The following is a 26,178-nucleotide window of genomic DNA, read 5'->3' as shown; positions in this document are numbered from 1 at the left end:
AAACTCTCCAGTTGGACAAAAGGTTATACAGGCACACGGATCAGGTAAAAAGGGAAACAATACTTTGTTGACATTCAATCAACAGTCAACACCTGCTGGACAGTTTGGAAAAAGGAGAAACCCATTTTTTAACCATGGTACTGAACCACCCTGAACCACCCTGAACCACCCTAATCCCCGACCCTCAAGATCCACCAGTTGTGCAACCCCGCACTCCACAGTCACATACATTAAATCTACACTTTTATTTTTTGTTCTAAAATGTGCTTTTGTCTCTCATCGAACTTTAATATCAGTCCAGGACCTCCACCTCCCCTTTAAAAAACAACAACACACGCACACAAGCACACACGCCACCCTCCAACCAGGTGAAAATTCCCCGGCGATTAGTCTGTAACAAATATTGACACAAAGGGGAAAAAAAGCATGTTGAAATGTATTAGAATCAGAACCTGTACAAAAAAAAAAAAAAAAAATTAAAATATAACCTGAAACTGTTCAAGTTCAGAAAGGCTAGTCAAGTCCTTTTCTCTTGCCAGGAGAATGCCATCATCGGTGGGCTCTGGGTCATCAGCCAAGGAGGGGTGGAAAGAGAGACAGAAGCAGCAGCAGGTCCTTCACCAGACAGAGGGCCCTCGGCACTACCATCCCCAGCTCAGCCATCGCCGGGAGGGATAAAAGATCTTGGGAGAGCAGGTGTCAGCAGACAGTCCTGGGCAGCAGCTGGGGCCTTCACAATGAAAACCAGTCTGCGTAGTCAGGGGGCAGCAGGAAGCATGGCCAGCAAAGAACACCAAACGGGAAGAAACTTCTGCCTCCTAGCAGACCCACAGCAACCTCCACTGGTGCTCAGGTACCAGAGGTTAGTCAACCCAGTGCTCCCAACTAATGAGAGATTAGAGCTGGGCTTAAGAGGCTGAAAACCCGCAGGTTTAGTAAACATAACCCAGCATCACATCCCTCCATGGCCTGATCAGAGCTGCCAACAAGGGATAAGGCAGGAGAGGGAAAAAAAAAAGCATTTGATACCTGGCTAGAGATCACCTGCACCAGTGTGGGTACTGTGGTACACGGGGCTGGAGAAGGCAAACCCTCCTCCTCACTCAGAGAGGAGCCTCCCTCTGTAGTCATCCCTGTGGGCTGGCTAAAACTGCCTCCGGCTTATGACCAGCCTGACAAAATGACACGGAGCAAAAGAAAAACTGGGAGGGAGACAAGCCCTTAAACAAAGACAAGAACCTCCTGGAAGGAAGCTGGGCAGTGTCTGACCCTGTTGGGATGGCATCAGTGGAGCCCCTGAGTCTGAAGGAACAACTGGGGGGAAGAGGGAGCAGGTGAAGAAAAGATGAACGGTTCTTCTGGAACAGTACCAACAGGGTGGGAGGCGCTGGTGAGGGGATGGGCAGGTCTGGAACTCACTGAAGGTAGAGAAGGGAGGAAATAGGCCCTCGGTGTCCCCTCCCCACCTGACCCAGGCCTGGTGAGTGCCAGCTGCCCCAGCCGGCCCTAGTGGCGGCTGGAGACCAGACCTTTCACTTTGGACATCTTCTTGGTGGGCTGCCTCTGCTCGGCATGAGGGGGACACTCCCGTTCAGCCAACTGTTGCTCCATCTCCTGAGCCGAGGAGGAGGCGGTGGCTTTGAGTGTCTTCTTAATGTTGGTAACCTGAAGGGAGACACAGAATTAGTGTGCTCAGCCTGTAAGTGCCAGAAACTCATTGACTCTTGTTCTCACTGTATTGGGGGCCACCCAGGGAAGAAACCAGAATCCTCTACAAGAAAATCTGAGATTATCTTCAGAAACCCAGATGAAGAGAAGCAAGAAGGAGGTACTCGTAGAAGACACATGGAAATGAGTCAAGCAAAAAATGGAACTAATGCTTGATTGGTTGAAAAGAGGGAATAAGGCAATGGAAGTGGGACCACCTGGCAGAGAGGTACAACACAGCAAGTGAAAGAAAGCACTGGTTCAAATGGCCTTAGAAACAAAAAGGGAGGGATCCCTGGGTGGCGCAGCAGTTTGGCGCCTGCCTTTGGCCCAGGGCGCAATCCTGGAGACCCGGGATGGAATCCCACGTCGGGCTCCCGGTGCATGGAGCCTGCTTCTCCCTCTGCCTGTGTCTCTGCCTCTCTCTCTCTCTCTCTCTCTCTCTCTCTCTGTGACTATCATAAATTTTAAAAAAAAAAAAAAAGAAAGAAAGAAACAAAAAGGGAGCCCTAAGAATGCTATAGTCAGTTAACTACATTCATGTATTGAAACTAAAAATATTTTCACAGGAACTCTGGCAATACAGCTCCATGAGCCTTCTTGAATAAACAGCTAGCGGATGAATTTCAGCCAACCAAGTAACAAGTGACGAAAACATAGTAAAAGGACTGGCAAAACACAATTACACCAATTTTCAACATATGTTTCTTTACTTAACAAAGGAGGGCTCAAAACGACTGAAGCAACCTCTGAACATTTTCCACATCAGAACATGTATCCTTGGTATCCTCTGTGTACTGTTATTATGATTACTCTACAATTTTTAAATTAGTCCGTTTGCCTTTCACTTATGTACAGTGCTGCTATGAACAGTCTTCTATGTTCACCTGTTCGTACTTTTGTGAACAGCTCTGGAAGACATATTACTAGAAGTGAGCTTTCCAGACCAAAGGGTTGGCACATTTTACATTTTAACAACTATTGCTATCTTGCCTTTTGAAAAGAAATGACACCATCATCTACTTCTACCAACTGTGCCCTCCTGTGCTTGTTTACATACACATTCCCCAGCACCAGTTCTTTTTTTTTTTTATGATAGTCACAGAGAGAGAGAGAGAGAGGCAGAGACATAGGCAGAGGGAGAAGCAGGCTCCACGCACCGGGAGCCCGACGTGGGATTCAATCCTGGGTCTCCAGGATCACGCCCTAGGCCAAAGGCAGGCGCCAAACCGCTGCGCCACCCAGGGATCCCCCCAGCACCAGTTCTAAAAGATCTTTTATGCTTTTGCCCCTCAGCCAGCTGAAAGGAAGAAAAAGGGGAGGAAAAGCATTCAAAGGAATACGAGGTAAAGGTGCTTCCCCAGTTCGATGATCCCCGTGTTCTCTGGGAAGCAGGCTTGGTTTTCTATAAAGAAAGGAGGGAGTTGTCAGGGTCAAAAGTTCTCAGCAGTCAGAAAACCAGGAGATTGAGTAAGAGGCAGTCCCAACACAAAGAAGAAATAATGCTATGACTGAGGCCAATGCCAGGCTCCTGAAAGAGATTTATAATCTGCAAAATGAGCCTTGACTAGATTAAAGCTCATCTTTTATTTTGTTTTTTGTTGTTGTTTTGCAACGTAGGAACAGCCATGCCCTAAACTGCTGTCACCTCAATTAACACCACAACCTTTCTGAAAGGAGTGTCAAGAGAGGATTGTGAGCTGGACAGTAAATACAGAGGGCATCCTAAGTCAAGTGTGGCTTCATCCAGTGTCTTGCCTGTCCAAGACATGCCATCTCCAAACACCAGGATGGCTCAGTCAGCTGAACATCTGCCTCCTGGAATCCAGCCCTGAGTCACTGGGCTCCCTGCTCAGCGGGTAATCTGCTTCTCCCTCTCTCTCTGCCCCTCCCCCTGCTCATGCTTATGCTCATGTCCACTTTCTCTCTCCCAAATACTTTTTTTAAAAGATCTTAAAAAAAAAAAAAAGATATGCCATCTCAAATCCCAGGCACCCCATCTCTAGGGACTCACTGCTGCTTTCGTATCTCTTATTCAAGAGTTACTTGGGGATACAGTGAGAGAAGAATCTGAAGCAAATGGATGGCTTGCTGCCTTCTCATATAAAAGAGGTATATTTGGGGACGCCTGGGTGGCTCAGTGGTTGAGTGTCTGCCTTTGGCTTGGGGCATAATCCTGGAGTCCCGAGATCAAGTCCCACATCAGGCTCCCTGCATGGAGCCTGCTTCTCCCTCTGCCTGTGTCTCTGCCTCTCTCTCTCTCTCTCACTCTGTGTCTCAATTAAATTAAATTAAATTAAATTAAAAATTAAAAATTAAAAATAAAATAAAATAAAAAATAAATAAAATAAATAATAAAATAAAATAAGGTATTTGGTTTTAGTTTATTTCAAGGCGTATTTTGGCCACCCAAGCAGGTCCACCAAATACACCTGTTTTGGCCACGTAGAACAATTGTGACAAGTCTACTTCTTTCACAGAGCCATTCTTCAAATGGTGACATATATCCCCACAGACTTGTCTTCCTTGGCCTAAATGTCCCTGGCCTCCTCTAATTTTCTTGAGTGGCTAGCTTGCAGGTCATCCATATCTCATTACCCCAGATGACCCAGAGTTTGTCAAGTCCTTCACACCATGGACCTCAGTAACTTTCAAATGGGACTGCACTTGCTAACAAGACTGCAGCCTAACTCCATCAGAGACCTTAAATATTCAGACAGGGATCCCTGGGTGGCGCAGTGGTTTAGCGCCTGCCTTTGGCCCAGGGCGCGATCCTGGAGACCCGGGATCAAATCCCATGTCGGGCTCCCAGTGCATGGAGCCTGCTTCTCCCTCTGCCTGTGTCTCTGCCTCTTTCTCTCTCTCTCTCTGTGACTATCATAAATAAATAAAAATTAAAAAAAATTACTACAAGGTTGAAATATTGTTAAAAAAAATATTCAGACAAAAGGAGTGTGAAGAGCCTCCAGGGAAAGACCATTTTTGGCTATGCAGCAAAGGTGGACAAGAGGAAGGAGAGTCACAGCTAGAAAGGTCAAAGATGAATGAGAAGAGCTGAGAGGTGGGGAGAATGACCCTTTAGGAAGAAGCAGATGCCAGACCACAAGATCTGTCACTAACTTAACTCCTGGAATTCTCTACAGAATGGAAAACAACTTCTTTTGCCCAATTATGGTTTGTTATCTACATGCCTGGAACATGGCCTATTTTGTGAATATATATATGGCAAGAGCCATATACTGACATTCTGCAGAACCTGACATAAGCACATTCAAATATAAAGAAAATACACTCCAAAATCAAATATAAGTGAGAAGGTATTTTGTGATGCTTCGACTAATCATGACCTCCTCTCCAGAGTGCTTGCTCAGAGACTATGAAATAGCTCATAATGTTATTGTTCCTATACTGGAATTGTAAATAATATGCATTATTTCTATGAGAAGCTAAAAGGAGAGAGAATATTCTCAAGCAGTTTATGATAGGACTGACTTTATTAAGGGGAAGGCCCTGGAAGCTAATATTCACCAAAAGAATGCTGTTATAAGATTTTGGGGTTAAAAAATAATAATAATAAAATAAAACAAACAAACAAAAACATTTTTTCCCTCCTAGGACAAGCAATCTAATTTAAGGACAAATAAAAGATCAACTTAGTTGAGAAAATGGCTAAAAAAGTTGGGTTAAGAGTAACAGAAGCATAAATACAAGCAGAACAGGACAGAATTACACCTTTGTTCTTGGTAGATTTGTTTTCTTTTTAAGTCAACCAACAGCCTTCCATGCGCCAGATGCTGGGGAACAATCAGCATCCTACACTTAGTATCCAGATTACAGGTTTACTGAATGGAAAAGGTATAAGGCTCTGGATTTTGACCATGCTGTCTCTTCAAATTATTACCGCCACCTGGTGGCAGCATCAGACTCTGCCAGCAGAGTAACCACAGCTGTAGTTTTCCAACAGTTGGCCTCTGATAACAAATCCATGTGCACTGGCTCTCTCTTTTTCAATAACTATAATTTAAAGAGCCCATACTGTTCTCTAAGTATTGGTCATTCCTCAACATCAGTCAGCATCTTCTTTTATCAGATGCCATTTGTTATGCAAGTAAACTTGAGCCGTTCAAAATTCTGAAATTAGTATCATTCATTTTTTGCTAGTGAGCAATTAAAACCCACCACCTACCACACAATTAGCAACAGTCTGGGCACAGTAGTGCCACCAGCAGTGATCAGGCTCCTCTTGGGCTACCAACCATGTTAAACTGTTACACTGGCTACCCCAGGTCAGTGGGCACATTTCACCTCCAAACTTCAATTGTAACCAGGGTTTAATTTATAAGTAAGAATCAATGATAGGAGAGAGCGGTTAGACACTTCCTACTTTGCTTAGACATCAATCCCAGATCAAAGAGGCCACCATACTCAACAGGGAGGATTACAGAGCTTATTAGAGAAAGCAGCAGGCTTACCATCCTAATTGAACTTGTTGGCTAATGCTAATGTAGTTCAGACTTCTTTGGCTAGAAGTAGGGTTAAAAATTAAACAATGCACGGAACATTCACAGACTCCATATATACATATATTATGTAGGGGCGTGTGTGTGTATCCAAAATAAATATGTTCTAGTTCATGAAAAGTAAAGTTCAGCAATCCACAGACACACAGGGCATACCAGAAATATTCAGGACAACAAATAATTTGAGCACCTACTGTGGGTTAGGCATGTGACAAGGAGCTAGTCTTATAAAGAAAGGTAAAGAAGACAGATTTTATTATCAAGGAGTACATATAACAGAGTAAGGGAAACCTTCAAATTCTACAAATTCCCCTTTATTTTTTTTTAATTTATTTTTTATTGGTGTTCAATTTGCCAACATATAGAATAAGACCCAGTGCTCATCAAGTGCCCCCCTCAGTGCCCGTCACCCAGTCACCCCCACCCCCCGCCCACCTCCCTTTCTACTACCCCTTGTTCGTTTCCAGAGTTAGGAGTCCCTCATGTTCTGTCTCCCTTTCTGATATTTCCCACTCATTTTTTCTCCTTTCCCCTTTATTCCCTTTCACTATTTTTATATTCCCCAAATGAATGAGACCATATAATGTTTGTCCTTCTCCAATTGACTTATTCAAATTCTCCTTTAAAAGGCACATCTACTTATTTCTTATGTTTCTGGGTCCCCTTCTGCCATACTCTTGGACACATGACTTACAAAACTCATCAAATACCATGTACACTTCAAGTTCCATCACACTAGAAAAGGACTTCCGATGCTAAACTTTTTATCTTATGGGCTCCAAATTCTGAAGTCGCTTCACAAATGTCCAGGTCACAGGCACACAAGCTCCCATTAACTGAAGGCTAGAGCCTGTGTTCCTGAGAGGCTAAAAGTGTCCAAACAACCAAGTGTCACTACAACCACAATCACACACATCTTCACTTGCATTTCATCTGCCAAATGTTTCCCCTTCCTTTTTCAACATGAAATCTATCATGCATGTTCAAAGGTTGCAACATACATATATAGCTTAGAGAATAAAATGCAGACTGTGCACCCACCACACAGCTTCAGATACAGAGCAGAACTAGGGCTTTGAAGCCCCAAGTGCCCCCGCTCTGCTCCTGCCCCCCGCCTCACCCCTCCACCCCAATGCTAACCACCACCCTTTCATTTTCTTTAAGACCCACTCCCTTCTGCTCTACAGCTGCAAAGTACACAAGTACTGTAGAATGACAACATTTTCCACTCTCAAGCCTGCTCACCCTCCGGTGACCAGGAACCAGAAAGAAGACAGCATCAAAAGCAGGGACCATCCTCATCTGTAGCCCACTAGCCCACTGCCTATTTGCTGGTGACTGTTGCACCTACACCAAGAACCACAAGAGGAAGGAGCAAACATGGATACCCTGGAGCAGGTAACAGACATTCTCTGCCTTACCTCTGCCTCTACCTGCTGCTGAGTTCGGCTGTGGTTCTCCTTGTACTGGTTGGCTCGCAGAACTTGCTGCTCGATGCCTAGCAGAACCGCTTCGCAGCCATCGCACCTACAAAGGAGGTAACCAGCCCTGAGCCACAGAAAAGCCTGGGGCTCTCCTCCAGCCTCCCAAACCTCCATCCCCAACTCCTGATAGGGACTTCCTTTAACACCGTGTCTGCCAAGGAAGGCTATTGCCCTACACTCCTTCCAAGACCAATGTTTCTGGATATATAACACAGAGCACCTGGAGATAAACATGAGGATGTGGGATGGTTTCCTAGAACACAGCTTGAACGTCAACCTTTGTATCCCATGGGAAAGGTTTACAGAATGTGCCACTAAGGAATTTGGACAGTCCTTACAGGTAGCACGGATTCACCACTTTTCTCAACAGAAAAAAATGATTTTCTAAAGATTGCCCCTTTTCTCAGAAGCCTGTTACTTTTGGGGCACTTGGGTGGCTCAGTCGGTCAGTTAAGCTTCTGGCTCTTGATTTAGGCTCAGTCATTATCTGAGGTCATGGGATTGAGCCCCACATTGAGCTCCACACTCAGTGTACAGTCTGTTTGTCCCTATCTCTCTTCTCCTCCCCCTGCTCCTCTCATTGCTCATACTCTCTAAAATAAATAAAATGTTAGAAAAAAAAAAAGTTTGTTACTCCCTAATTGCCATCCCCCTCATTATTTCATTTCTCCACTTAATTTCAAAATGTTAAAACCTAAAAAAAAGTTGAAAGAATAGTACTACGAATACGCATTTACCCTCTATCTTAAAGTCAGTAACTGCAAACATTCTGCTGTATTTGGAGTACTGCTCTACCTAACAATTCTATTTCAAATCTAACTCCAGTGACTCCACAAAAGCTTTAAGAATCTGTACTAGTAAACATTCTGGGATGGGGTTAGGATGGCACCTCTGGGTGGAAACACGGTGAAGCCACACTCTGGGCATGAAAAGAGCATCAGTCATCTCAAAGATGGAGTAAGGCGGCTGATGAAGTAGGACTTGAAACCTAGATTTGTGTGCCAGGGAACTTTCACGGGAGGGGGTGTTTTCTAAGTTTATTTCCTATTTATTCTGACTGAACACTTTTACAATCTTTTGAAAGTTCCTGCCTGTGTCAGATGTTATAAAGGGAAGGTGTCTGGGGCCATACTTGAGACAGAACCTGGGGTAAGGGGTGGACAGCACATGCCTGGGAATAGTAGCTGAAGTGAAGGAAGCTCCGAGGGGTTTGGACAGGGGGTCAGGGAATCAAAGCTGGGTCATTCATTCCTGGAATGTTTCAGTCTGTTCTAAAGAAGACAATTTCTCTACTCCTCTGGACAAAGCTTGCTCACCCTGCTTCAATGATTTCCAACACCACCACGTGCCTGCCTGGGGACATGCTCTCTTCACCTCCAACTATACCTGCTCTAACCTTGCCCTCCTTCAAAACTCAGCAAAACCCTCTTCAACTAGGCCTATCTGGCTTTATAAGCTCCAAATCATTTTCATAACTCCATAACAAATCCTTGTAGAATGTCCAAAGCTCTTGCAATCATCAAATCACCATTAAAACAGAGAACATGCAAATATCCCACTTATTTTTATATTCCAGAATATGGTTATCAAATAGTCTGTGACTGTGCTTCAAATTAGACTAACCCATTCCTTGTCTTTACTATCCCTCACAATGTTTTACCAACACTAGCCCAATGTTATTGACTCAGCTGAATGTGGGTTCTCAAATCCACAGAATCTGATCAACACTAACTTCCTGAGCTTAGTCAAACTTGGAAGCTGATTTTGCAAAGCACTGGATCCGTGTCACACTGCTAGGCTTCAGCTTTAGAGGCTGTAGCTGCTGCTATTAAATAGTCCCCTCCCCACCACCAGGAAGAGAATAATTTTACAACCAAGGCCCTGGGAGACCTGCAGGGATTCCTGCTGCCATACAGCTCTGGTCACAAATGCAGCCCCACTCCCTAGCATACTGTCCTAAGGCTCCAGCTCCCAAGCAGCCCCAGCTGATACCAGGAGACAATATTTCCCCAAGCAGAGGCACAAAGGGCATGTGTCCCCCTACCTAACAAGAGGGGACCCCTCCTTGTTTCAGCCTCACCATTCATGCAAGGTCTTGACAATATTATTGATATCCTTCTTTCGGATGTCACGGCCAATGCAGAAATCCACTTCCAGCAGCTGGTTTCGCTGGTCTAGCTTCCCCTGGATGATATCAGTATAGACAGCCTCAATGATGAGGTCTTCCAGTTCCCGGAGATTCCGCATCTCCAGGTCCTTCAGCAGCACAGAGTAGGGGATACACTGCAGATAAAACCATGTGATATTTACAAAAAACACTGATGAGCACTAAAGAAAATGCAGGTGTACACCTGTCTCAGGGGTTTGGGAAATGCAGTCTGGTGAGCTGTGAGACCTATGGGATCCAAACAAGACCCACAGCATCCAGGAATGCATTCTCCTAGATTCTCTACCTCCTGCACTTCATCCAGCCTTTAGCTTTCATGTCATGAAGCACTCTTAGGAAGCGTCCCAGAGGAGAAAGGGAAATACTCGGTGTCTGCCACTCTGCCACCTTCTGGAAGCTTGCAGACTTGACATAAAATGCCTGATCATCACAAAACTCCAATTTCAGACACTGGAGAGAACTGGCTGCCGCCCAGAAGAGTACAAGCAAAAAAGTTTGCAGGTTAACATATCCACCCATAGGTGGCCAGTGGGTACTGCCAGCTTAGAGGTCATCCTGAAGTTTTTATCTGTTTTCTCAGACTTTTGCCATCAATATCAATTCCCCAACAATAGTCCCTTGTTGAGCTATATACCAACACTTTGCATTTATCCAAGAAAACTGTATATCTAAATATCCAGTTTTCTAGACATATCACTACTAGTTTGGAAGCTAACAAAGCAATCTAATCTCAAAAACAGACAAGAGGAAGAGGTATACAAATAAAAGAGTAACAGCAAACATACCTAGAGGGGTTCTCTATGACTGAAGGTCTGAAACCCAGGGACGTAGATGGGCTTATAATGACAGGTCGCAAAAATTTTTTTAAAGTTACTCCTACTTTTTGCTACACTTGGGGAAGTCCATGATCAGGCCAAAATAAGGGGTAGGAGGCCATTTCCTAAGAAAATAGGCCTCCCACCCAAATTGCCAAGCTGAGAATCACAAATTTGTTATTAGACCAAGGAAAATGATCTGAGCAACTGAAATGGCAATGCAATAACAAATCTACATCTCTCAAGCTCAATTACAAAGGGGAAATGCAAAGAGCAAACCCCTTCCAGTGACAAAGCCCCACAAAAACTTAAGACAGTTATGCCAGGATTAGGTGGAGAGCCAAAATCAACTGTAAATTAACCAAATCTGGATCTTCTTTGTTAATGGCTATGAGAAGCTGGCTGCAAGGCCTCTTGTAAACTGAGTAGGGCAGAGAACTCAGAGATATGATGGAGTGGTTATCTTACAGAAAGTTAGGATCTAAAGATAGCATATAAGGCAAAAATTCTGATTAGGATAATTAAGCTTGATAATTTCCAGAAAAAAGCAGCATATTAAAAATCTAGCTCAGTAAGTCCAACATAGCAAAAGTCTTTCCCCCAGCACTGGTACAGCTCACTGTGCAATGAGCAACAGATGAAGTGGTTAACTTGCCTTAAGATGTCCCCCTGTTTGAAAAACTATGAATCTTCAAACAGCAGCCTCCCTTTGGTACGGCAAAATGCTCAAACCAAGTGAGTCACTGTAGCATGCCAGAGCTGAGACCTGCTGATTCACGAGGCATACTTTTCCTGGATGAAATACAAATACTTGTCTACACTATTTTAATTGTTACCTTCATCTCTTTTGTCCATTGCCAAGAAAATTTTATGCATTCATGATATGACTACCGTGCATAAATGGGAGCTCCTGCACTGATGCCAGTGTGACACCTGCCTAAGGGTGAGGAGCAAGAGAGGAAAAAGTTCGGCACTGTACCTTCATTCTTGACGCCAAGCTCACGATGGTAAGGTGTTTCAGCTTGTTCTGCTGAGCTGTGCTCAGTTCTGGCAGGCTCTCCTTGTTGGCTGCTCAGTCCCACCCACCAAAAAAAATCAAGACACAAATAAAATTAGAATTTCTTTATGGAATAAGCTCACCATCTCCCCACACCAAATCTACCATTGATTCACTGTCATGACTCTGCACTTATATTCATGAAATGAATGTTCTATGAGCACCCCGTGTCTTCTCTGGAGGACTATGTACTCCTGAAAAGCCAGGCATGAACGCACAAAATGATAGGACAATCATCTTAATGGAATACTATGTGTGCCCTATGTGACATTCAACCTTAGCATGTCTTCACTAGGAATCTGTTATGTGCAATGCCCCGTCTTAAGTGATTCAGAAGAGTCAAGGAGGGATAAGATGGCCTTGCTGGGGCTGCTACGCTATACAACCCCAGGGATAACAGCCACCAGGACTTGTGCAACTCCAGGGCCTTGGACTGGTTCTCGGTCTTACAATCAGTTATTTCAACAGCTATAGGTATAAGACAAGAACCACCAGAAAAAAAGGCACAAACTACCAGAAGAGAGTAAGAGGCTGAGGAGGAGGGGGGAGGCAGGAGGGAAAAGAAACAGAGAAAGAGAGAGAGCAAGTGAGCACAATCACCTTGCGAGGGACGGGAAAGAAAAAGAAAGGTGGAGTTTGAGATGAGCCTTGAAGAACAGGCAAAATTCTAATAACAGTAATGATAACAACAGCAATGGCTGAAGCTGCAGGGCCCATGTACACACACATCCAGTCAGTCCTCACAACATTCACAAGATAGATTCCAAATGTCTTCAACTCCTTATCCATAATCCTGGATTCCAAAAAGGTGAATCTAAACTGATTTTCTTGAGCATGCTGCTGAAATTCATCTGGTGGCAATTCCTGACCTCAGCTGAAGCAGGCTTTTAATCCCACTTGTTGTAAATCTTCGTTTGTTTAGCTGCAAGACTGTGGATGTGTTTTTACTACAGGTACTGCCCACATCTTGGAGGTGTTACATAAAAAGGTATATGCATCATATCACCTCTTTAGAGTCCCCAAAATTCTAATTTCTGAAACATCTAGCCCAAGGAGTGCAGGTTAAGGACTGTAGACCTCTTATTACTCCCATTTTACAGATTAGGAAACTGAGGTACAGAATTATTTAATTTGCCAGAGGACACATAATTAGTGAAGTGGAACTAGAATATAATTCAGGCAGTCTGGTTCCAGGGTCTGTACAATGTTGTCTCTTTAGTGAGGATGGAAACAAAAGACACAGTGGAACAAAGTGAAGGTCAGAAAAAACTGGCATGTGGCAAATCATCCAGGATGACACAGCACAGGGGAAGCAGAAGTGACCAGGAGTAAAGAAAGGGAAAAAGAAGTCTGGGATATAGTAGGGAAGGCCCTGAGTCATACCATTAAAATAAACTACCAGGCTCTGTCATACAAAAACTAGGGAAGCCAAACAAAAATGGCTTGAGTGGAAGGTAAGTTAGTGTTTAGTAATCTCATCCCGGACACTTAAGATCCTAATATAAAATGACTCAAATGATCGGAGCCCCTGGCTGGCTCAGTCAGTGGAGCATGCAATGCTTGATCTCGGGGTTATGAGTTTGAGCTCCATGCTTGGTGTGGAGAAGGAAGGAAGGTGGGAAGGAAGGAGGGAGGGAAAGAAGGAAGGTAGGTTCAAATGACTTACAAAAGAGAATGGGCTAAATATGTCATATTAGAGTACAGAAAGTTAAAAATGACTACAAAGATGTAAAATATGAGGACGCCTGGGTGGCTCAGTGGTTGAGCGTCTGCCTTCGACTCAGGGCATATTCCTGGAGTCCCAGGATCGAGTCCCACATCGGGCTCCCCACAGTAAGCCTGCTTCTCCCTCTGCCTATGCCTTAGTCTCTCTGTCTCTCTCATAAAAAAATAAAATCTTTAAAAATAAAAACATGTAGAGCATGATAAATGTCTATGAAATAAGTGAAAACAGATACAATATTGTGTACATAACTGAATGACACCTACATAATAGAAAGCACAAGGGAGAAAAGTCCAGCACCATAATGCTAACTGCAGTTTAAGGCTGATATAAAACTATGAATGACTTTGCGTCTGATTTTCCAAATTCTCTTCAATATAATGATATTATTCTAATAATATTTAGGACACTTAAGTACTTTACAAATGGGTATTCTGACACTTCACAACATTTCAAGTGTTCTACAAACACTAGTCCTCAAGAATCTCATCTGGAAAATAAATAAGGAGTATATTTACACATGAGCATAAACACAGTCCTCCTTTTACCCACAGAGAAATAAAAGATGAGAAGGTAAAAGCCTCATGCGAGGTCACCTACAGTACACAGTAAAGTGCAAAACAGCCAGGTCAGAAAGCTCCCATCCCATGCTTTATATGCCAGACCTCAGTGATCCTCATGGAGGCAACATGTCCAAATAGAATGACATAATTAAGAAAAGTCTTTGGAAGATCTTAACCAACTCACCTATGTAATCTGGATATGTCCCATAGGCGAACAGGTTCAGCAACTGCAAATATGCAGCATTAGCTCCTTCTGCAAGCTGAAGGAGGGGAAAAAACAGTTCACAGATCAAGCTGTCTACTAATCACTGCAGTGTTTAAGCAAAGGGTGATAATCATGTGCTACAGTTGACTGTTTTTACTAGATGGCCCCCGAGGTCCCCTCCAATTCTGATTCTCTGGGAAAAAAATAAGTAAGATTTATTTAATTTTAAATTTAATTTTTCTCTCTCAGGAATACCTGTTTTACACTCCACATAGTGTAAAATAGCATGCCTAAGCAACTGCTTTTGTCACACACACCCACAAAGCAGTAAGTATTGGGAGCAGTTCAGGTTTTCTTAGGAGTTCCTTGCCACTAAGACAAAGACTAGAGGGGCACCTGGGTGGCTAGGCCAGTTAAGCATCTGACTCTTGATTTTTGCTCAGGTCATGATCTCAGAGCATCCTGAGATTAAGCCCCACATTGGACTCCATGGTCAGTGAGGAGTCTGCTTAAGGATTCTCTCTCCCTCTGTCCCCCCCCACAAAATAAATAAATCTTTAAAAAAAAAAAAAAAACAAAGACTAGAACAGCCTTTTAAAAAAAATTTTTTTTCATTTGTTTGAGACAAAGAGAGAACACAAGCGGGGAGGAGAGTCAGAAGGAGAGGGAGAAGCAAACTCTCCACTGAGCAGGGAGCCGATGTGCTCCATTCTAGGACCCTGAGATCATGACCTGAGCCAAAGGCAGACGCTTAACCAACTGAGCCACCCAGGCGCCCCAAAAGATTTATTTCTTTGAGAGAGATAGTGAGCAAATTAGAGAGAGAGAGAGAGAGAGAATGAGAGAGAGGTAGTCAGTCCTGGAGCAGGGGGAGAGGGAAAGGCAGACTCCCCAATGAGCAGAAAGCCAGATGCAGGGCTCAATCCATGACCCTGGAATCATGACTTCAGCCAAACGCAGACGTTTAACCAACTGAGCCACCCAGGCACCCCTAGAGCAGCCCTGTCGACACATCAGGTTGGAGTGTACAACATGAGCGACTATCAATCCAAACCGAATAAAGTGTAGGGTAGATTCCAGGTTTCAGGACTACATGAATAGTATGAATGCGGAGAGAGATTAGAATAGCATAAAGTGTAACAGAAGAGCCCAGGTCAAAAAAAAAAAAAAACAAAACAAAAAAAAAAAAAAAAGAAGAGCCCAGGTGGGAGAGGAAAGCACAATATCAGGCAGTTCCAAATAAAAATGTTCATTAAAATTACTTATTCTTTTTAAAAAATGTACTTGGGATGCCTGGGTGGCTCAATGACTGGTCATCTCCCTTTGGCTCAGGGCATGATCTCACGGTCCCGGGACTGAGTCCCACATCGAGGTCCCCACCTGGTTCCCGCTTCTCCTTCTGCCTACATCTCTGCCTGTCTCTCTGTATCTCTCATGAATAAATAGATAAGATCTTTAAAAAATGTATTTATTCCTCACTAATGTGGATGGCAAAGAGACATCTGTAGAAGCAAAACAAAAAGAGATACTGCTCTGCCTGGAATTGCTCTGCTCTACTCTCAATTATCTTAACTGGGTGTTTCTTTTACTCACAAATACATATTGGACACAAACAGTAATACTACTTAATTTAAACTATCTTTTTAAAAAAGTTTCCAAGGAGCACCTGGGTGGCTCAGTCTGTTATGCATCTGACTCCTGATTTCAGCTCAGGTTGTGAGATCGAGCCCCACACCAAGTTCCACGTTGGACATGGAGCCTGCTTAAGATTCTTTCCCTCTCCCTCTGCCCCCCCCACTTGCTCTCTAAAATAAATAAATGAATCTTAAAAAAAAAAAATTTCCAAAAACTACATCTATTATTTCAGACCACTGAAAAGCAACTAAGATTCCCAGCTCACATGTGAAAAAAAAACAAACCTGGGGAGATAGAGATAATTTGCTCAGCACCCTCACAAGAACTCTGGCTTCCTAATAACCCAGTCTACCTTCTCAGGTTATCAACAACCTCTTGAGATCTAAAACAGACAAGGAAGAGACCATCAAATCTAGCCCCTACTTTCAGACAATTGTAAAACTAATCCTAAAAGACTATTTTCTCTAGAGCAGATGCTCCAAAACTTCTCCCACTAGCCTAAATCAGTGTCTTTCTCATTTTAATTTTCATTCATCTCCTCTCAGCCAATCTTCCATAGTTATGAGACAACCACTTGGCATATTCATTCAGGCTTTTCATGAACCTGAAGGAACATATTACCCCTTTGTCATCTCTTCTGTGGAAAAAATGATGAGCTATCAAGCCATAAAAAAAGACATGGAGGGAATTTAATGCATATCACTAAAAGAAGCAAATCTGAAATGGCTATATACTGTATGATTCCAACTCTATGACATTCTAAAAAAGTCAAAACAAGGAAGAGGGTAGAAAGATCAAAGATTGCCAGGGACTGAGAAGCAAGGGAGGGACAAATAGGTGGAACACAGAGGATTTTTAGGGCAGTGAAATTACTCTGTATGATACTGTAATGGTAGACACATGTCATTGTACATTTATCCACATCCACAGAATGTACAACACCAAGAATGAAACCTAATGTAAATTATAGTCTGGATGATAATGATGTCAGTGTAGGTTCCAAACTGGTAGGGTTATTGGTAAAGGAAGAAGGCATGTATGAGGGCAGGGATATACCGGAAATCTCTATACTTTCCTCTCAATTTTGTCGTGAACCTAAAACAGCTCTAAAAAAATAAAGTCTAGCACCTGGGTGGCTCAGCGGTTGAGCGTCTGCCTCCAGCACAGGGCGTGATCCCGAGGTTCAGGGATAGAGTCCTGAGTCCCACATCGAGCTTCCTATGGGGAGCCTGCTTCTCCCTCTGTCTATGTCTCTGCCTCTCTCTCTCATGAATAAATAAATACAATCTTTTTAAATTTTTTTAATTTTTTTTTATTTATTTATGATAGTCACACACACACACAGAGAGAGAGAGACAGAGAGAGAGAGAGAGAGAGAGACACAGGCAGAGGGAGAAGCAGGCTCCATGCACCGGGAGCCCGATGTGGGATTCGATCCCGGGCGCCCTGGGCCAAAGACAGGCACTAAACTGCTGCGCCACCCAGGGATCCCTCTTTTTAAAAAATAAATAAATAAAGCCTAGGGGTGCCTGGGTGGCTCAGGTCATGATCCCAGAGTCCTGAGACTGAGCCCCATGTTGGGCTCCCTGCTCAGCAAGGAGCCTGCTTCTCTCTCTCTCTCTCTCTCTCTGCCTGCTATTCTCCCTGCTTGTGTTCTCTTGCTCTCTCACTCTCTGTCAAATAAAATCTCAAAAAAAAACTTTTTTTAATAAGGTCTATTAAAAAAATAAACCTACTTTAAAAAAATTTTCCTTATAGGATTTCTTTTACATCTCTGATAAATTATATTTTTACTAAAAGCCTACTGTGTATCAGACTACATATTAAGCGCTGAGGAAACAATGGGGAGCACAACAGACCTACCCTTCCGAGCTTACAGTCCAACAAGCTAGGCTGACATTAAATAAAAATTCATGGCGTGCCTGGATGGCTCTTAACCAAGTCAGACTCTTAATTTCAGCTCAAGTCATGATCTCAGGGTTGTGAGACTGAGCCCCACATCAGGCTCCATACTGCGTGTGAAGCCTGCTTAAGATTCTCTCTCTCTCTCCCCAACCTCTTAAAAAAAACTTCACAATTAAAACATAAAAGTGGCTTTTTCTGTCTCCATCTATAACAGGAAGACAAGATGATGCCAGGTTCATACATCAGCAATGGAGGGTCATGGAGAACTGCTCCAGGTTCCTCATCAAGAGAAATAAGATGTGCAGTAGCGAAGTCCCATAATCCAAAGGTTCACATCTCTGCCATGAGGGGTTAATTCACCACAAGACTGTGGACATGGAGCCAGTAACTGATGGCAAAGGTGTCCTAACAGTCATGAAGTACAGAACCAGGCAGCAAAAGCCAGCCACTTCCTATATGTGGACCACCATCGACATGAATGCCCAGGCCACCTTCTGCCGCATGGCATACACAATCCACGAGAACAAGCACCACAGTGATCTGTGCATGGAGTCCACCCCCAGAGCTAGTGCCATCCTGGGCAGCCAAAGAGAAGTTGTGATGGTAAAGAGGAAGCTGACCCACCCTCCAAGAGCTTCCGAGCACAACCCCCAATGTAATAAAGCTGTTCCTAGATTTTTCAATCAATCAGTATAAAAGTATCAATAGATAAATGTAAAAGTATCCAAAGTGAGAAGCAGAAATTGAAAAGTAGAGGTTGCTTTACAACTGTTTTACCTAATCATTTTTCAATCTTCTCACGTGTAAGGCACAACAATCACAACTAAATACCCAAAGTTTCAATAACAATAAAAAAAGAAGCAAAGTAAAAAAGGACTACTTCCCAGCTTTTCCTCGTATTTTTTTACACATCCACTTAGCATAACATTGCCATTTTCAACAAGACAATATATTCCTTCTTCATGCCCAGCTCACATTCAATAGCAACCATTTTCTGCTTCATATATACCTGACCAATCTTTTTGTCTGTATGTGCATTGGAGGTTTTTCAGTCCTTGCAAATGCCTGAAACTACTCCTGTTAAATATCAGCAATGCTTACACTCTACTTCTTATTTATCAAGTTCAAGTGGATTTGTCCCCTACCTTTCAAATTATTGGCAACCCAATCTAATTTACCCCAAGTTGAGATGAAAATATTGACAAGAAAGAACCCAAAACATCATCCTTACTCTTTCCCTCTTCCCCCACAATTCCCATCCCTCCCTCAACAGTGCCCCTCCACAGGTCCACAATGCTTCAGCACTGAAATTCCCTGGGAACCTGGATAATCACAAGAAGGTTTAGAACAAAGACAGAGAAATTGGAAACTGCTCTTACCTCCTGCACATTGGCCAGCTCCAGCAGTTCTCCAAAGACATATACTCCAGGAGCTTCCAAGACTTGGCTTATGAGAGCAGTGAGGGCTGAGCCACTGGTACCTTTGGCTAGTAAAATAAACTGTTCCAGGAGGTTACTTGAGGGTTTCTGTTCACCTGCCATTCTCTGGCCTTGAGATCTGTCCAAAAAAATAAGTGTTTCAGCCATTCTTCCTTCTCCTTTGCAAACTCTATGCTTAGTTAATGCCATATCAGACATCAGAATACTTTAATCGTAATAGTATTCAAAAAAGCAAAACAGTCCAGATGCTACAACCTCTTTGTGAGATGGGTAGGGTGCCACCTGGTGTTAAAGGGATTGTGTCCTTGCTTTGAAACACACTTAGCAAAAACCATTTCATTCATCCCCATGTGGCTGTCTCCCAACCACAGCACCCTCTAAGCCCTTAAATCTGACAAGACCCAAAGAAACACAGAGGAGTTTCTCAGTAACTGTTTTAGATCTACTTCACTTATAGATTCTATTTAAGAAGGAGAGAATTTTGCCCATACACAGAGGCAGCAGATGTAAGCAAAAGCGATCAGTCATAGCTTATGGTGTGTTATTAAAACCCCACCTATAGCCAGATATAGAGAAGGAAAACCACAAAAAGCATACAGGAATGATGTCTCATTGAATCAAAGATGTCGTATGAGCCTAGAAAAAGGGGAAAAATCATGCTGAATGATAAGCAACATAATCAAACTAAGAAAATACATGCTGTGTAAGTCCATGTGGAAAATCCCTCTATTTGACCTCCTGCTGCTTATGTGATTTTTACCAAACATGACTTTAGAATGTGTACAAAATCTCAAAAAAATAACAAAAAGATTTGAGAAAATGAAGATGTTGTATTGCCATCCTGAAGACATTAGGGGAGGGTGGTCCCTCAATTTTATAATCCAATTACATGCTGAGTGTATCCCAACACACACACTGCATACCTACTCTGCAGGAGTCCGGTATGAGAAAAGACTACTCTACCAAGAACGACACATTTTGGGACAGTGCGACAAAAAGAAGAGGTAAAATAAAGTGAGGAAGAGAACAATTCAAAGTATAGTTTGGTGTAATCTCTCCGAGTTTTCCTGTGGAGGCAGAGCAGCAGTCCTTTCACAGTGGGAGAAAAACAAGCACGGAGCCTCACTTAGGGTTACATAAGAATGTCTTGTCGTAAACAGAAAAAAGTGAAGCGCTAGGGAATAAAGTTGCTGAGGAGGGAAAGGGAAAGAGGAGAGAGAGGGGCGTAGGGTGGGAAAAGGCGGGAGAGAGGTGATGGAACGAAAAGCTCCCTTCCCAGCGGACACATGTGGAGACTGAATGGAAGGGCCTGGGGTGGAGAGGGAGCAGAGAAATGGACAGAAACTTCGGTCGCTCAAAAAAAATCTCGGCCTGAGGCGCAAAGCCTGCAGGGGCAAAAGGGTAAGGATGCGTTGAAATTCGCTTTTTTCTGAAGTGGGAGGGCCGGAGGAGGCGGCGAGGGATACAGGGGAGGTGAATTCGCGTCGTGCGGGGGCGCTATTCTGAGGCACAGCAGAGGGGCAAAGAGGCAGCTTGTGGGGGTGGGGAAGCGAGAACCGCCTCTGTAGAGGGACCGAGGGTTGCAGGCTTGGGTGGACTTCAGGGCGGGCGGCGTGCTCCAGGGAGGGCCGCGGGTGCGGAGTGAGGGGCCGCGGGGCGTGCTCCCCGGGGCGGGGCCGGAGCGGTGTGGCCGCGGGTTTTCCAGGGGGCCTGGCGCCAAGCCAGACGGCTGGGACGAGCCTGGCGCGCCGGGCCCCGCCCTTTCGCCGACCCCTACCTGCCCTCACCTCCTCTCCGTCCTCTCGGTCGCTGGCTCGGCCTCCCGGCGCCTGTCCGCAGGTTGTCAAGCGTCCATGATCGGCCCGGCGTCCGACGCTTTTCTGCCTCCGCCGACCCGTTGCCCTTGCGGCTCCCCCGGAAGCCTCCCGCCGCTGCACTCGAGTTCCGCCCACACTAGGTTCCCCCCACGGCGTTGGCAGCCTCAGACCTCCAGTGCGGCCTGGGCCTGGGAGAGACCTCCGAGGTCGAAGCCCGGGAACCGGGTGGAGAGGAGCCTGAGGAGGCGAATGCAATCCAGGCAGAGCTGGGGCCTGGCCATCAACATCAACCTGCGGCGCCCGAAATTCACCCCTTCGGCCAAGCTTTACCCCTCAGGAGCTGCCTACGGCGGCTGCGGCTCCCCCGGATGCAAAGACATAATAAGTGTAATAACGACCGCTTATTGAGCGTTTTCCCATGTGCCAGGTGTGTACATTGTCTCGTTGAATAAACTCTAAGCTTAAAAATCCAAAAACCAGTAAGTGGCAAAGTCGGCTTGGGACCCCGGGCTCTGGGAAGCCAAAGACCATATTCATGATCTCTGTTCAGAAAAACGTTTTAAAATAAGATGGAAAAAATAAAAATAATTAAAATAATAAAATAATAAATAAAATAAAATAAAATAAAATAAAATAAAATAAAATAAGCAAGATGAGCAGCCCGGGTGGCTCAGCAGTTTAGGGCCTGATCCTGGAGACCCGGGATCCAGTCTCATGTCAGGCTCCCTGCATGGAACCTGCTTCTCCCTCTGCCTGTGTCTCTGCCTGTGTGTGTGTGTGTGTGTGTGTGTGTGTGTGTGTGTCATGAATAAATAAATAAATAAAATCTTTTAAAAAAATAAAAAATAAAATAAGCAAGAGATGGGCTGAGCCAACAATGGCTCTGTGAGCAAAATGACATATGTGAGGTTGCATCTAGTACTTAGCAACTTTCCTGGAAGATGGCTAAGAAATGCTACACAGCTGAACACTTAAGCTGGTTCCTTTAGAGTATACATCACAGACTTTCCGGTCTTAAAGACAAGGAAAATAGCCCTATTTGCCTTTGGTGAATTAGAGTGCAGAAATCAGACAGATGCAAAGGAGCCTAGCACCAACCCACTGATTTATGCAAAAATGTCTTGTTCTAATTTCTATGTTCTGGTAGATTATATAAAGAGAAGACAAGGTTCTTGCCCTCAAAAAGCTTCAGTGTGGGGGCGCCTGGCTGGGTCAGTTGGTAGAGCATGCAACTCTCAATCACCAGTCCTGAGTTCAAACCCCATGTTGCGCAAGAAGCTTACTTTAAAAAAGAAGAAGAAGAAGAAGAAGAAGAAGAAGAAGAAGAAGAAGAAGAAGAAGAAGAAGAAGAAGAAGAAGAAGAAGAAGAAGAGGAGAAAAGCTTCAATATGTTAAGTGCTATGAGAAAGATATGACAATACTTTAGAAGCATAGAAGAGAGTATGTTGGGGAAAAGAAAACAGGCATCTTCCAGGCAAAAAGGGAAGAAAAGGTGGCTGACCATAGTCACAGAGGCTTGCCCTGTGTAGCATATACTAATGCAGAAAAGAAACCCAGAGTGTCTGGAATACAAGGCTCAGGTTTGAGAAATGAGGGCTACAGACCTGGAGTCAGGTCATCAAGGGTGCTATAAACCACACGCACGGCACTATACGCAGTAAATATCTTAATACTGCAGAGTCCCTACCTGGGATTAGCCCACAGCCCTGGAGAGAGACAAACCTGTCTGGCTATAACAGCCAGTTGCCATAGGCACCCTAGAACTACAGATTAAGGCTCTTCTCCTGCCTGTGCTCTGGAGAAAGGTGATTTAAAGCAGGGTTCTGGAGACGAGGCTTGAGTTGAACATGGAAGAATGAGCAAGCAAATCACAAAAAGTATAAGCCATGTAAAGGAGTTATTATTTTATCTTGAGGGTGCTGGGGGGTGGCAGAACTTAGGGCTTTTAACCTGTGGAGAAGTGTGAATAATTGCCACTTTAGAATGCTCACACTAGCTGCTATAAGAATGGATTGGATATGGAGAGAGCTGGAAGCAGGGAAACTCTTGAGGTGATTGATATAGTACAGAAAAGAGATTGTGAGATCCTGAACAAAGACAGTGGCAGTTGGGCATGAAACAGAAGGGACGTGGTGGGAGGCATTTAGACTATGGAATGTGTCCGATGTGCTGACCAGCTGAATGCAGGGATAGGGAAGAAGGGTATCACCCAAGACTCTGGCTATTCACTCAGAGGTGATGTTTCTAAGTAAATGGGGCTGCAGAGGAAAAAAAGCAAATTTGCGGTAATAGGAAGATAATTAAGTTCTGTTTGAGTTCATAAATATTCTAGCAGTACTTCCACTTCTTCCAGAATAATGTCCAGACTCCAGGGCTGCAGAGAAATCCCTTCTCAGTATGCTTCCCTCCAACCTTTCCAGCTTTGGCTCGTCCCACCCTCTTACAGCCAAAACCCTAGGCCTTCCTATGCCCAACACAACCTCCACCTTCCCTCTCTGACACCAGGGCCTATGCTCAAGCTTGCTCTCCATCCTTTTTTGCAATGCTCTTCCCTCCTATTTTTGCCTGTTAAAATCCTACCAACCCTGTAGGCAGAGATTTCTTAAACTCAATGCACAAAAGCACTAATCATAAAAGAAAACACTGAGCTACTACACTACATTATAATTTAGAATTTCTGATTATCAAATGACACCAATGCGAGACTGAAGAGGCAAGCCACAGAGCTGGAAAAGATATTCCTGAAGCCTGTATCAAAGAACTCCATATCCAAACTTCATAAAGAACTACAAATCAGTATGAATAAGTAGACAAAAAGCCCAATTTAAAAAGTAGGGAAAAGACTTGAACAAGCACTTTACAAAAGAAAACACTGAAATAATTAAAAATCATATGAAAAGTGCTCAACATCAGAGACAATGCAAGAAAAGACTGTAATAAGATACCACATTTATAGCCAAAAGAGCTAAAGTTAGAAAGACCTCTAAGACCCTGGTTGGTTTTTTTTTTAAGATTTTATTTATTTATTCATGAGAGACAGAGAGAAAGAGAGGCAGAGACAGGCAGAGGGAGAAGCAGGCTTCATGCAGGAAGCCTGACTGGGACTCAATCCTAGGTCTCCAGGATCATGCCCTGGGCTGAAGGCGGTGCTAAACCACTGAGCCACCCGGGCTGCCCAAAGAACCTGTTTTGACAAGGATAAGAGTCAACTAGAATTTTCTTACGTTGCAGGTGAAAGGGAAAATGATACAAACACTTTGGAAAACTGACATACTGTTGCTGATCATATGCATACTGTACAAGCCAGCCATTCCTCTCCTAGAAATAAGTGCAGTCTACAAAAAGAAACCTATAAGAATGCGCATTGCAGCTTTAACAAAAGCCAAAAACTGTTAACTGATAACATAAATACCCATCAATAGAACAGATAAATATTGCTAGATACACACAATAGAATACTAGTCAGTAATTAAAAAAAAAAAAAAGCTGCTACATACAACATGGATGAATCTCACAAAAAAAAAAAAAAAACACACAACTGATGAAGAAAAAAAGCCAGGCTCCTACTGTACATACTGTATGATTACATTTAAATGAAATTCACAACAAAACTGATTTATGGTAATAGAAGTCAGAATAGTTATCGGGATGGGAGGATGCAGTGCTGATTGGGAAGGGGCACAGGGGTGCCAGAAATGTTCTATATTTTTATTTGGGGGGTGGTGACACAGATGTATACAAATGTCAAAACTGTGCCCTTCCTGCATGTCATACCTCATGAACAAAAAAATTTTAAGATAAAGTTTTTTTAACAGGAAAAAAAAAATCCACCCATCGTTCAAATTCAAATGCCACCTCCTCCATCAAGTTTTGCCAGCTGGATCTGATCTTTCCATCAGAACCTCTGTAGCATTCTGATGACCTTTCCTTTATGACATTTATTGCAGTTCATCTTGAATCTCAGCAGAGTCTCCTTTTTTTCCTAACTAGATGGTTATCTTCCTGGAGGCAGTGACAATGCCTTTTCACCCTTTACCGGAAACCTGAAAAGGCTCTTTGTTGAATTACATGGAAGGAAAAATTGGGTGGGTGCCCAGATGGGTGAAAGGGGGACGGGAAGAGGAAGGAAGGCCTCGGAAAAGAGATAGGAGATGTCCAAGGAAACCTTAGCTTACGCTACAATTTTACCTAGTTCCTGAAATCACATTAAATGTCACCTTGAGCAACAAATAACAAATCAAAACACTAAGTCCTTCCTAGACTGAAGATAAACAAACATCACACTCCTTCACTTACAGGAAATCCACCAAAATGAATGCTTACCTAACCTCTGGGTGTTTCAACCTGGATGAGGATACTTCACTAAGGAAAATAATAATCACACAGCCATGCTGCTAAAAATATCGCCACCTCAGTGTGGTGTAAACAGCCCAAACTGAGGGTCAGGAGACTTAGAGCCGAATTCTAACTCTGTCCCAAGTTGCTGTAACCAGTGGACGATCGCTTCGCCTCTCTGGGGCCTCAGTTTCCTCGTATGTAAAACAACAGAGGGTGGTTTGGCAAATTCTCTTAATATCCCTTCCGGTAGGGAGAGTCTGAGTATACGATCCATATCTCTCCCAGCCCAACGCAGGAGCACACCAGAAACCCCTGCAAAACAAGTAAAAGGCGCCCCAGACCAACAAACAAGCACGATTTAAAGGAGTCATTTTATCTTCCGTGGTTTAATCAAGTGTTTTTGTTTGTTGTTTGCAGCCTTACCATGATTTGCAGGAGATTTCTGAGTTCCATGTAAACAGATGTTACCTCCCTGTGGGCTGTCATCCTCTTCTGAGAGTTAAGGGGGTCTTCCCGCCCAGTTTCAAGTCTCCGAATTCAGAAACCCCCAAGGCTGAGGGAAGGTTTACGAATTTGCGCACACTGCGCGGCACACTGGAGTCTAAGTTACAGAGGAACAGGGTGCAGGGAATGCTGGGATTTGTAGTCCCCGGGCCTCTTTGTTGCGTGATGGGATCTGTGGTTCCCCCGGGCACTCCCCCGGAATGCTGGGAAATGTAGTCTCTCTCACATCGCACAGGGCAACCCGCCGTCATTTCAGCGCCCTAGTGTGCCCCGCGGAGGGAGCGGGCCCCTCGAGCCTC

The 26,178-nt window shown here is 43.9% G+C and overlaps 1 protein-coding gene and 1 long non-coding RNA gene across 4 annotated transcripts; one reads left to right on the top strand and one right to left on the bottom strand.

Annotated features, from left to right (window-relative positions):
• Nucleotides 1-226: 226 nt before the first annotated feature.
• Nucleotides 227-26,178, bottom strand: COPS7B (COP9 signalosome subunit 7B). 3 transcript variants are annotated; one of them, XM_072796669.1, is made up of 7 exons: nucleotides 25,799-26,178; nucleotides 19,161-19,338; nucleotides 14,221-14,296; nucleotides 11,673-11,761; nucleotides 9,792-9,994; nucleotides 7,649-7,754; nucleotides 227-1,665 (listed from the first exon to the last, which is right to left on the bottom strand). In XM_072796669.1, exons 2-7 carry the CDS (start codon nucleotides 19,320-19,322, stop codon nucleotides 1,507-1,509), a joined length of 795 nt encoding a protein of 264 aa, XP_072652770.1. In that variant the 5' UTR covers nucleotides 19,323-19,338; nucleotides 25,799-26,178; the 3' UTR covers nucleotides 227-1,506. The 3 variants fall into 3 exon arrangements, with proteins under 3 accessions (XP_072652770.1, XP_072652769.1, XP_072652771.1); XM_072796668.1 differs by lacking the exon at nucleotides 25,799-26,178 and adding an exon at nucleotides 21,008-21,146; XM_072796670.1 differs by lacking the exon at nucleotides 25,799-26,178 and adding an exon at nucleotides 20,998-21,103.
• LOC140616193 (uncharacterized) lies at nucleotides 20,324-21,513 on the top strand. The gene is made up of 2 exons (XR_012016726.1): nucleotides 20,324-20,621; nucleotides 21,060-21,513. It is a non-coding gene; the product is annotated as an uncharacterized lncRNA (long non-coding RNA).

This window comes from Canis lupus, chromosome 24 (assembly GCF_048164855.1).
Source record: "Canis lupus baileyi chromosome 24, mCanLup2.hap1, whole genome shotgun sequence".
In the NCBI taxonomy this organism is placed as follows: domain Eukaryota; kingdom Metazoa; phylum Chordata; class Mammalia; order Carnivora; family Canidae; genus Canis; species Canis lupus.
Note: the sequence above shows the minus strand (reverse complement) of the source record. Positions and strands in the feature narration are given on the sequence as shown.